This window comes from Myxocyprinus asiaticus, chromosome 39, assembly GCF_019703515.2.
Source record: "Myxocyprinus asiaticus isolate MX2 ecotype Aquarium Trade chromosome 39, UBuf_Myxa_2, whole genome shotgun sequence".
NCBI classification, from domain to species: domain Eukaryota; kingdom Metazoa; phylum Chordata; class Actinopteri; order Cypriniformes; family Catostomidae; genus Myxocyprinus; species Myxocyprinus asiaticus.
The window spans coordinates 39,663,551-39,676,089 of NC_059382.1; the positions used below are offsets into that span (position 1 = coordinate 39,663,551).

Below are 12,539 nucleotides of genomic sequence, written 5' to 3' on the forward strand. Positions count from 1 at the left end.
AACAAGCCACGTGACAAGATGCGTGGAATGATGGTCTCAGATGCGGAGGCGACGGAGATTCATCCTCCGCCACCCAGATTGAGGAGAGTCACTACGCCACCACGAGGACTTAGAGCGCATTGGGAATTGGGCATTCCAAACTGGGGCAAAAAGGGGAGAAAAAAAAAGAAAAGTAATGCAATTCTGAAAGTATTGTGATTTGATGTTTTTATATATTTAGCTGTGTTAACTTCTTTTTCTCTGAAAGAAATGTCTATTGAAGAACAGTTGTGACTGAAATGACAATTGTAATTACAGAATTTGCTGGTAAAAGGTAGGGATGTGCAAAACTACCAATTTAAAACTACCAGTCGACCAGTTGGTGCACTGTCTAAGCTATTGGTCAACTAGTCAGTGATAAGGATGTAAAATTAGGCTCCATTATGTCCATGTTACCCATTCAGATGTGTTTCATAGGTATATGGACTCCATGCACAGCCCTTTAACCTTGTGCAACCCTGCGTCCTTCTGCGTGGACTGTGGGTTTTGTCTTCACTTAACACTATGCATAATTTAATTTCATTTAAACCAACTGATCTCAGTTCAGGACACTCTGGGCTGTAAGTAAAGGGTTAAACTTTTGACTTACCGAGTCATGTGACAAAACAACATGGCGCAAATCTCAGCAAAGTTTGCCTTTCAGAGAAACACAGACAAAACTACATCTGGTAAGAAACCTAATTAAGTTTTTACACTGAAACCTGTTTGAGTCAAAAGATTAGAGACTCTAGTTTCATCCAATATGCCATTTTGCAAATTTGAACAATTTATCGAAAAACGGCATGCTGTTAAACTTAGTGACCATTGACATGGACTATAGGGCTATTTTTCCCTTCCCATCCTATGTCCAATGTGCATGATCACATTGAGAATCAATGGGTTCTTCCAAAAGCTGAAAAATGTTGCTTTCAGAGGCTTTATATGGAGTTAGGATAAAAAAAGGTGCATTTCAAACTGTTCTGAGACCAGTGTGGACAGACAGCACACTGGAGGTTAAGTCATTCACTAAATAGGGAGCAAGGGAGCATCCAATAGCTTTCCTATGCAGCCAAGTGCATTCACTCCTTAAATTCGACTAAAATTTCAGTTTCAGGCTGCAGGTGATGTTTGGATCACTCAACATGTTTGGCAGACATGGGACAATGGTAATCAGTACTGAAATCAATAAAAAATGACTTGTCTAAAAAAAAATTATGCAATTAATCTTGTCTTCTAACCGTACGTGAATTCAGCTGAGGCTGCAGTGGGTCTACCATCTGTATACCTCAGCAGAAATAGAGATTCATCAGACCAGGCGACGTTTTTCCTGTCTTTAACTGTCCAGTTTTGGTGAGCCTGTGCCCACTGCAGCCTAAGCTTTCTGTTCTTGGCTGACAGAAGTGGAATTTTCTTCTGCTGTTGTAGCCAATCTGCCTCAAGGTTTGACATGTTGTGCATTCTGAGATGCTATTCTGCTCGCTACAGTTGTACAGAGGGGTTATCTGAGTTACTGTAGCCTTTCTGTCAGCTCAAACCAGTCTGGCCATTCTCCTCTGACATCTCTCATTAACAAGCTGTTTTCGCCCACAGAACTGCTGCTCACTGATGTTTTTTGTTTTTCGCACAATTCTCTATACCCTCTAGAGACTGCTGTGTGTGAAAATCCCAGTAGATCAGCAGTTACAGAAACACTCAAACCAGCCCATCTGGCACCAACAATCATGCCACAGTCTAAATTACTGAGATCACATTTTTTCCCCATTCTGATGGTTGATGTGAACATTAACTGAAGCTCATGACCCATAGCTGCATGATTTTGTGCATTGCACTGCTGCCACATGATTGGCTGATTAGATAATCGCATTAATAAGTAGGTGTACAGGTGTACCTAATAAAGTGCTCGTGAGTGTAAATCTGTGTCCAAAATCGCCCCTATCCACTATATAGTGCACTATTTGGGTGTCGGCCATTTTGTAGTAGCGTCCAAATTCGTTCCCTACATTTGTTCACTCATTCTTACCCACAATACAATCTGATTTCGAGTGTACATTACATTCTGTGTACACTCACTGATGCTATCTTGCCCATAATCCAACACGGGGAGTACTGAAGTGCAGGCAGGGAGAGTGAGTGAGCGAGAGACAGAGGGAGCACGAGAGAAGCCAGTTCACAGCTTCATTTCATTCCTGCAATGTTTTATTTCATGCTAGCTGTAGTGTTTTACTTTAAGACATATCAAAACTTGATTAAAAATAACATGATAAAATATAGCAATCCAAAATTATACAGATAAATTTAACAATTTATTGTTTATTTAGATGAAATATTTGATGTTTTTTTATTTTGCTATTAAAATGCTAAGTGATTTCTTGATGATATTATTGTTAACTCAGAAGACTGCACAGTAGAAATTATTCAAATAGTCAGTTATCATATGTACATATTCGTCTGATAATCAATGGATGTTGTTATTAATAACTTAAGTACTGTATTACAGTCGCATATGTCACAAATCGGGGTGTTTGAGGGAAGGACCCAAGCGCAGATAGGCAAACAATGAGCTTTTATTTTAATAAACAGAAAACATACATAACAAAAACTCTCTCGATGGAGAAAAAGAAAACAAACAAAACCAAACTCGAATAAATACAAGAAGTACTGAACCAACAGGGAAGGAAGACAGCAAACATGAGCACACGACGACAGGAGCAAACTAAACAATCCAGCACAGGACAGCATACATGAGGAGCTAATATAGGGAGAGAAATCAAACAGGAACTAATAATGAGCAGACAAGGAGGTGTGGTATGATGCAAGACTGAGAGACACTTGGCAATACAGAAACAAAACAAAACCATGTGCTCTCACAGACACAAACACACAAATGACATGAGCGCATATCGACAGAGACTACAAGGCAACATGCCCTCATGCCAAACAACAGATGAGACAGGACATTTGTGTGAGGGTTCTGCCACAAATAAAGAGGCACCAAGACAGAAGCGGCCGAACCCCAGCACAACATGACAACGGATCGCGACCCGGACATGCAGCGCAAAACAAACGCAACGCAAAGCACGCCCGATGTCACGAGAGACAGACACAAATAACTGACACGAATGCATGCCACAAGGATGAAGTAAGAGCAATGCACTCATGCCAATAAGCAACACGACAAGAGAACGCATGACAATGCCATAAGGGCGAGCCATGCATTCTCACACAGACTAGACAAGACACTAAACATGAGTGTCAGAGTTCAGCCACAAAGACAATAAAAACATAATCAATAGAAGTGGCTGAACCCTGACATTACTACCCCCCCACAAGGGAGACATCCAACCCAAGACAAAACACAAGACAAACAGAACGGGTACTAACACAGCAGAAAGAACAAAAGAAAGGGTGGGAAGGAAACCAGGGAAGAGCCGGCAGGACTGTTTTAAGGCCAGGTCTGGATGAAGTGCCTACGGAAGAAACTTCAGGAGTGGGTCAGGGTCAGGTGGCCCAGAGGGAAGTTTTAGGAGAGGGTCTGAGTCCGGCTGCCAGGGAGGAGGCTTCTACAGGGCTGACTGTTCATACAATATAGGCAGAGCAGGTAGGGTAATGGCCGCTGGGGAGAGGTCAGGACCAGTCACAGGGAACTGGACAGGCTCGTCTACGGCCACAGGGAACAGGACAGGCTCATCGACAGCCTCAGGAAACTGGACAGACTTGTTGACAGCCACAGAGAACAGGACAGGCTCGTCAATGGCCACAGGGAGCAGGACAGGCTCGTTGACAGCCTCAGGAAACTGGTCAGGCTCGTCTACGGTCACAGGGAACAGGACAGGCTCATCGACAGCCTCAGGAAACTGGACAGACTTGTTGACAGCCACAGAGAACAGGACAGGCTCGTCAACGGCCACAGGGAGCAGGACAGGCTCGTTGACAGCCTCAGGAAACTGGTCAGGCTCGTCAACGGCCTCAAGAAACTGGTCAGGCTCGTCAACGGCCTCAGGGAACTGGTCATGCTCATCAACGGCCTCAGGAAACTGGACAGACTGTGCGGCGACCGCCACGGTCGGGAGCGCTGGCAGCGGCTGGGAAATGGCCCCGTGGCCGGGAACGCTGGCAGCAACAGGGGAACTGCCTCTGTGACTGGAAGCACTGGCAGAGACTGGGGAAGGCCTCCGTGGCCAGAAATGCTGACAGTGGCAGGGGAACGGCCTCCAGGGCCGAGGATGCTGGCAGCAGCAGGGGAACAGCCTCCGTGGCCCAGGACGCTGACAGCGACTGGGGAACGGCCTCCGTGGCCCAGGACGCTGACAGCGACTGGGGAACGGCCTCCGTGGCCGGGAGCGCTGGCAGCGACTGGGGAACGGCCTCCGTGGCCGGGAGCGCTGGCAGCGACTGGGGAACGGCCTCCGTGGCCGGGAGCGCTGGCAGCGACTGGGGAACGGCCTCCGTGGCCGGGAGCGCTGGCAGCGACTGGGGAACGGCAACGGGAATGGCCGCAGCCTTCTGGCGGTCGGCAACGGGAATGGCCACAGCCTTCTGGTGGTCGGCAGCGGGAACAAGCGGAGGGGCTGCAGCTGACCTGTTCTTCTTCCTACTCCTCCTCCTTTTACAGGTCATAGGATGACTGGGGATTGGGCTTGTTGAGGGTTAAATGATGGTATTGTCCACCTGGGGAAACCCCTCCTGGGATGGGAGTGCAGACTCCCTGCACTCAAAATGATGGTCAACAAAGTCCCAAATGCCCCAGCTTCTCCATCTCCCCCTGACTGAGATGTTGATCGAGGCAGATGTTATAAACCTCTTTAAGATCAGTCTCATAGTCCAGCTCGTCCACTACAATCAAAACTCACATGCAAAGTCCCTCACGTCAGTTCCTCTCTGACGGACATTGCCAAGGTGGAAGAGCTGAATCATGTGCTGACAGATGGAAAAGCCAGTGAGGGGAGATGGAAAAAGGAAGATGCCCATTGTGCCTCTGCTGGGTCCAGAATTGGCTGGATTGTGCTATCACGAATCAGGGTGTTTGAGGGAAGGACCCAAGCACAGTTAGGCAAACAATGAACTTTTATTTTAATACACAGAAAACATACATAACAAAAACTGTCTCGATGGAGAAAAAGAAAACAAACAAAACCAAACTAGAATAAATACAAAAAGTACTGAACCAACAGGGAAGGCAGACAGCAAACACAAGCACAAGACGACAGGAGCAAACGAAATCTTGCAAAGCGAGCGCAACGCGAAGCGCACCCAAGGTCGCGAGAGACAGACACAAACAATTGACACTAAAACTATGCCAAAATGCAACTGATTGTCATGTATCTTGTGACCAAACATCATTGACATCAATCCTTATGAATCGGTTTTCTCATCTGACCTAACACTGTGTATTAATTGTGTTTGTGTTCTTCAGCTGCTAGGAGGTTACCGGTGTGTTCGGGCTGCAGACAGCACATATATGATGAGCAGTATCTACAGGCGCTCAACATGGACTGGCACACGCTGTGTTTCAGGTGAGATCTCATTTTTACTGAATCAATGAGGGAAAAAACTCTTGTCTGACCTGCTGTTTGCATCATTCTTTTTTGTAATGTCAATATTGTTGTGCACTTCCTCAATGCACACTCAAAAGCTTGATTTTTATTCCCTTGTTGAATTGCATTTGTTAGACATTGCTGTTTCAATAATCCTAAATGCTTACAGTAAAATTTTATTGTAGATTTATGTATTTTGTTTTCAAGGAATAAGGTTCAGCAATTAGCATGTAGCGGTTTACAGCTCTGTCTTTAAACACTGTTTCAAAACCTAGTGAGCTGGCTACATAGGCAGCATTTTAAGGCATCAGTCGTGTACTTCCAATACAAAGGCTGTTGCAAATGATAGGCTGCAATGTTAAGCTTAGATGCCTTGTTTTGGCCAAATTCTTCACGATGGCAATCCAGGGTTCCCAAGTCTTGGAAAACATGGAAATATCAGGGATTTTTAAAATGGTGTTTTCCTGGCCTGGAAAGTAATTGAAATGAATAAAAATCTTTAAATTAATTGGAAAGTCATGACAATGTCCATAGTGAATACATGGCCTACTTTTTTGTAGTTTAATTATTCTTTATTCTTTTTAATTCTGAAAATGGAAAAATTTAATAATCACTTCCTTGGTCTGCTCAATATATGTCTTTTTAAAACTTAGACTCTTATCTTTGTGCTGATCTGACCAATTCTAAAATACTGCTTTTAAATTTGCTGACAAATTAGAACTGTTCCATTTTCATCATTTGCAAATTTGCACACAAAAATCATATTTAGAACCAGTAAAACAATCCAAAAGATCATATAGCCATGTGTTATATATCTTTGGAAAGGTCTGGATTAGTAGAATACAATCAGCAAATATATTTCACTCAGAGACCAAACTACAGAGAGTATTAGCGTGTGAAATTCACATGTATAATAAACAGATAAACATAATTTATCACATTTTGATTTATTACTTCATGAAATATAAACATGATATAAAAAAAGGAATATTGCAACTTAAATTGACGATCCTGAATCAAACAAGCCCACACTCAATGTAATACGATGTATAGATATTGAAATATTCCTCAAAGAGTGTTAGGACAAGCTATGGTGGTTAATTGCAAATTACATCTCTATAAGAACAATTTCTCTGGGATTGATTGACTGAAACACGATCCTTTGATGTGTTTGATGCTTGTTGTTACTGGATGTCTAGAGAGTGTTAGAATCCATATTTGGAAAAAGGCATTTTCCCTCATGGGTTAGCAGCACCAGAGCACATATACACAAACAGCGCACAAGAAGGCACTCAACGCACATTATTTTGGAGTAACAGAATAAGGTGCCAAAGAGTTATATATTATTATTATATTTTTTGACATGTTTTCAATCATTGTTTTCACTTATTCAGTTTTAGTGTTCAATAAAACACCTGAATACTTTCTCGGAGAGGTTTCTGGACACTTAGAGTAAAACTACAACAATTTCTACTTTGGACAACTTTTTTTCTTAAAGTTATGAGCATTTATGTTCTTTTTGCCATTTAGCAGGCAAACTTTCAAAAATGCCTTCAGGGTGTAAGAGGTGAAACGTAGCTTGAAACTTAAAACGCTTCTCGAGATTGCTGCATTCGAATTTGAGCTCCATCCAACTGTGTTTGAACGCAAGTACACGTTCTTATCTTGTGTTGTTGCTAGTGTCGAAGCAAGCCTTTATGTCTGTAAAGCTGGAGTTTCGCTTACTGCCTGCTGCCGAAAACAGGTGGAAGTTCAAGCTTGAATCGCTCCAGTGGTAGGAATTTTCCTTATTATGGTCCAGTGGAGATGATTTATTGCATTAATCGACGAGTATTTGGTATTAACAGTATACCAACCACAAGAGTTAACATGCACAGTTATGTTATCATGGACACTTTAAAATAAAAAAACTATTAGCCAAATTTGAGGAAAATAAAGCAAAATATAGTTTCATGGCTGGTAAGAATTATTTATGGATGGTAAATTTAATTATAAATTATAAATATTTTATAATATGTATGGTGATTGAGAATGTAAAAAAAAAAAAAAAGAAAATGCTGACAAAAAATAAATTTTTTGTTTTAAAATGACCACTTGACTTTCATCAACATTTATTAAAAGAATTATCTATTTAATGTTTATTTATTTAACTGTTTGTTTCTTTGGTATATAAAAAAAGCAATTAAAGAGTAATGTTTGCTTATCTTTTAACCTATTTTGTAAGGTAATGCAATACCGGGATAATACCGTATACTGCTATAAAGCTTTAGCAATATGAAAATCTGATATCGGTTCATGCCTAATTGTGTAGAGTAAAATGTGCTCTGAAGCCATAGTGATGTTTCTTTCATGTTTCATTCATTCATGTTTCATGAATCATTCTTCGTTTCTTTCCAATGAGTTTGTTGAACCGGTTCCATGACAGTTAGGCCGTGTGTCCACCAAAGCGTTTTTTTTCCTGAGGCCAGCGTATTTTTTCAATTGTTTGCAAAGGAAGCGCCGTGTATTTAAAAAAGCCAGCAGCGTGACAAGGCGCTGAGCGTCTATTACATGCTGAACGCTGTGCACTTGGCACTTTTTTCTGGTCACCGAGAGTTGAAAAATGTTCAACTTTGGGTAAAACGCAGCGCTCGTCACTGTCACTTTTTACCCAGACATCCAATCACAGTGGAGGAGGGGCGGGACAAAAACCACACCGACCAACCGTCACATCTTACTTGTACAAAGACTGAACAATGATGGAGGAGAAGTTTGCTGGTCTCTGAATATTCATGTCTGTACCAGATGACATTCCCGGACTACCACATTATTAATATGAAAAATAATGCTTTAGCCATCATCCAGAGCAAGGGCCAGAGCAAGTATTCTTCCTTGTGCTGACATTTTTACATTCAGTACTTGTTGATAACACAAACTGTCTGCGAAATTAGGGACTTGCAACACATTACTTCCGCAGATATTCCGTATCATAGCAACCAAAGCACCAAAAACGCTGCGCCTCCAAAAGCGCTCTCAAGCGCTCCCAGCTGGGCGTTTTCAGAACAGTGCCTGACATTTTCAGCTGGCAAAAAACGCTTTGGACACACAGCCTTAGGATGCTGCCTTAGAATGTATGTAGGCTAGTTGTGGGTAAAATATAGGTTTTCCGATGCATGGTGATTTTCATTTGAATGATCTCAATATCGATGCTTAAATCCTAAGATTGGTTCAAGTAAAGCACATGCTAGTGATGCTATTAAATTTTGTGCTATCGGGCCGCCGAAGCTGGCGTCCGGTGGTTGATACATTTTAAACGCATTTGTGTGGTGCAGTTGAAGCCTGGTTTTCACGTGAGTGTGAAATCTGTATTAAAACCCAGCCCTAATCTAGGCAGTAGACAGAAAAGCAGCACAATAGGCTATGCAAAAATAGTGTTTTATTTTTATTAAACCTTGTTAACTGAGCTAGAATATAGACATTGAACTAGAATTGTTCCTATCTGTGTTTCCTCAAACCCTTGCCACTAATGTCGATCACATGCAGGAAGCAGAACTCATGTTTGCCCCTCAGCAGAGGAAATAAGATGCTTACAGCAGCGATAACACAACGGCCTTTGTCTGTGTTTGCAGTAAGCTGCTCTGTTTTGAGCTTTGCTTCCTTATAATTGCTTCTGTCCCAATAATCCATTAGTGTGTTCAGAGTGCGTTCAGTCAGCTGTTCTTCTGTGCTGACGGGAATCCTGAAATCCACGCTGCACATTTCACAATGTATTTCAGTGTGTGATAGGGATCATTTCCTTCTACCAATAACTGGAAAGTGTTTAGTGTCATTCAGTCCCTCGTGTGTAGAAGCTTTTTTTCTGGCCACTGGAAGTTTTTGTCTCTTGATCGGTCAGGGTAAAATACTGTAATGTAACTGTCGAGAAGGAGGTATTTCATCATCAGAGTCTGTGTGGAAACAGATGAAAATGAAAGGCTAATTTTGTGATATTGAACATGCATGTTCAAACTGTACTGAAGTACTAAACATAATCATGCTTTATGAGAGGAACATACAAAAACCTGTTAAAACCTATTGACGAGGGTAATGACTGCCAATGTTACAACAGACTATTCATGAAGCTATGGCATAAGACTGAATTGTGTTTGTGTTTTGAGCCCAGACTGTAGTACTTCACTATCATAACAGGCTTGTCAAAATGAAAACCCTTGCACGACGTACACATCTCAGATCCACTTCGAGCGAATAACCCTCTGGAATGCTGCTATTCAAGTTATAGGCCTTCACGTTAATCCAATCAGATAAAACAACCAGTTGTTTTTTTGGTTGTTTTTTGTCAACTACTCGGTCTTAAAGAATGCTAGTATTTGTCCGATCTATGTGGATTTTACAGGAATCCAAACTGTAATTCTTTAAACCGCAGAATTCTGGGGTTTAAAGTGATTTACTTGATCATGGCACAGATAGGTCAAAGCAGGATTGTGAAGTTAAGCAACAAATGTCCTATTAAGTTAGGAAACTCTACATGGCCCAGGCCGATAGGTTCAGTTCCTGAACTCCTCTACGTAAACCAATCAGCCAAATACACCCTTTTGTCAAAACATATAAAACTGGTGCTCACCTCAACAGCTTTCACTCAGGTTTAGCAGAGCAGCTTTGCATAGCATTCACCCTCCTCCTCCCCAACTCCACCTGTCTAGATCTGAACTACTCCGAGGGTTGTCCCTACTGAACTTTAGTTCATTAGCGAACCCATGCCTGTGTTTATTCCAGTATGGAGGGGAATCAAAGGCCCCATTTACACCTTGCATTACATGCGTTTTCAGTGATCAGATCGCTATTGGATTCCACTTGACCACATTAAATGACAGGTGTAAATGCAAGATGCATTGTCATCGGATCATGAAACTATTTGAATTATCCATCAATGCTTTTAAAATTAGTAAAAATACAGAGAATTTTCAATTATCACAGCCTCTGATGTGATACGTAAGTTGCGTTTTCCATTTTGCTCGGGTAACATTGATCGGACCTCTGTCTAATCACAAAGGTGACACATTTGACTGTAAGGTGTAAATACAATCCAGATAAAGAATATCCAGATACTATTAGACATTTTTTACATTCTGTTAACCACGAAGTTTCATGAAAGGTTAATCGGTTTTTCGTCTGGAGTTGGGACGCGGTAATTAAGAATGATTATTGTAATCAATAATCAAATAAAGTGCACAGTGAGCTATGAGTCTAAGTAGCATGATACATCTTCAAATGATAAAATCTTGCATTAAAGTCAAACAAAAATGATCAAACTGTCACTGCCAGTATACTGTATGCGCTCTGCCCGGGCAGGTTCACACATCCGTGAGGCAGCAAACGCAAATATTATCATGTGTGTTGAGTTACACTGCTGCGGTTAAATAGCCTTGTCGGGGTGCTTTGATTTTTAAATGGTTTAAAATCAAATTACATTGAACTTGTCTAATTATTACTAAATATGCACACCAGAGCAAAAGGGAAGGTCTTAAGGCCAAAGTATACTTGGCGCGTCCGTGTTGCTGATCTCTCCGCGCACAGTATGCGTGGCGTAAATATTGTCAATCTAGTCTGCGCCAGCCAGATTTTCTCGACTCGTGGACGTGGTCATCGTCTGTGCGCATCGTTGGCGCATGCGCCGGCTATTATCTCTACTAAAAAAGTATCACAAAGAAGTTGTAGTGGCATGTGTCAAACATATAATTGAGGAGGAAGTACAACAACAACAAAGTATTTTTTTTTTTTTTTTTTTCTCCCCAATTTGGAATGCCCAATTCCTAATGCACTCTAAGTCCTCGTGGTGGCGAAGTGACTCGCCTCAATCTGGGTGGCGGAGGACAAATCTCAGTTGCCTCCGCGTCTGAGACCATCAATCTTTGCATCTTATCATGTGGCTTGTTGAGTGTGTTACAGCGGAGACATGGCATGTGTGGAGGCTTCACGCTATTCTCCGTGGCATCCACGCACAACTCCCCACGCGCCCCACCGAGAGCGAGAACTACATTATAGTGACCACGAGGAGGTTACCCCATGTGACTCTACCCTCCCTAGTAACCGGGCCAATTTGGTTGCTTAGGAGACCTGGCTGAAGTCACTCAGCACGCCCTGGATTCGAACTTGCAACTCCAGGGGTGATAGTCAGCGTGTTTACTCGCTGAGCTACCCAGTCTCCCCTCAAAGTACACTACCGGTCAAAAGTTTTGAAACACTTATTCTTTATTTTATTTTTTTCTTCACATTTTTGAATATTAGTAAAGTCATCAAAACTATGGAATAACATAAATGGAACTATGGGAATTATGTTCAAAATCCAAAATAAATCAAAACTGTGTTATATTTTAGCATCTTCAAAGTAGTCACCCTTTGCCTAGAATTTGCAGACATGTACTCTTGACATTTTCTCAACCAACTTCTTGAGGTATCACCCTGGGATGCTTTTTAAACAGTATTGAAGGAGTTCCCATCTATGTTGGGCACTTATTGGCTGCTTTTATTTGGTCCAAGTCATCATATACAAAAACTTTTTTTTTTAACCTCATCTTCCCTGCACACTGTGTTCTTGGGACGGTTTTCAGGGCATGTGGTGTATTCCATTACGTCTGTCAGTGCTTGAACACACTTTAATCCACCTGATCTTGGATCATTTCTTCTTTTTCCCCCCAGAACATTCCAGATCCGCTTATGTGTCCCGATAATGAACGGAACAAATGGATCTGTTTGTGCCAGCTGTTGCGTTTGTGATCGTCAAAGACAAGATGCAATAAGACTGGCGATTATGAAGCTGGTTAATCACCAGTTCTAATCAGGAGGGAATAATTGCATCAGTATGAAATGATTAGCTTTGATTCCACCCACCTCTGCGTCAAATATGCTTATTACGGCCAGTGTTTTGTTTTATATTAGCTGCATTTCCTGCGGTTTACCCCTGACAGAGGCAGCTGACAGACCTGGGGGAATATACCTGAGTTTCAAGAT

General features: G+C 41.9%; 1 protein-coding gene across 1 annotated transcript in view; it reads left to right on the forward strand.

The window, feature by feature from the left end:
* LOC127429797 (LIM domain kinase 1-like) overlaps positions 1-12,539 on the forward strand; it is an 83,362-nt gene that overhangs the window by 1,526 nt on the left and 69,297 nt on the right. Inside the window, exon 2 of the mRNA XM_051679015.1 lies at positions 5,432-5,531. Within this exon, the coding sequence (XP_051534975.1) occupies positions 5,432-5,531 (100 nt within the window). The remainder of the gene's footprint in view (positions 1-5,431; positions 5,532-12,539) is intronic.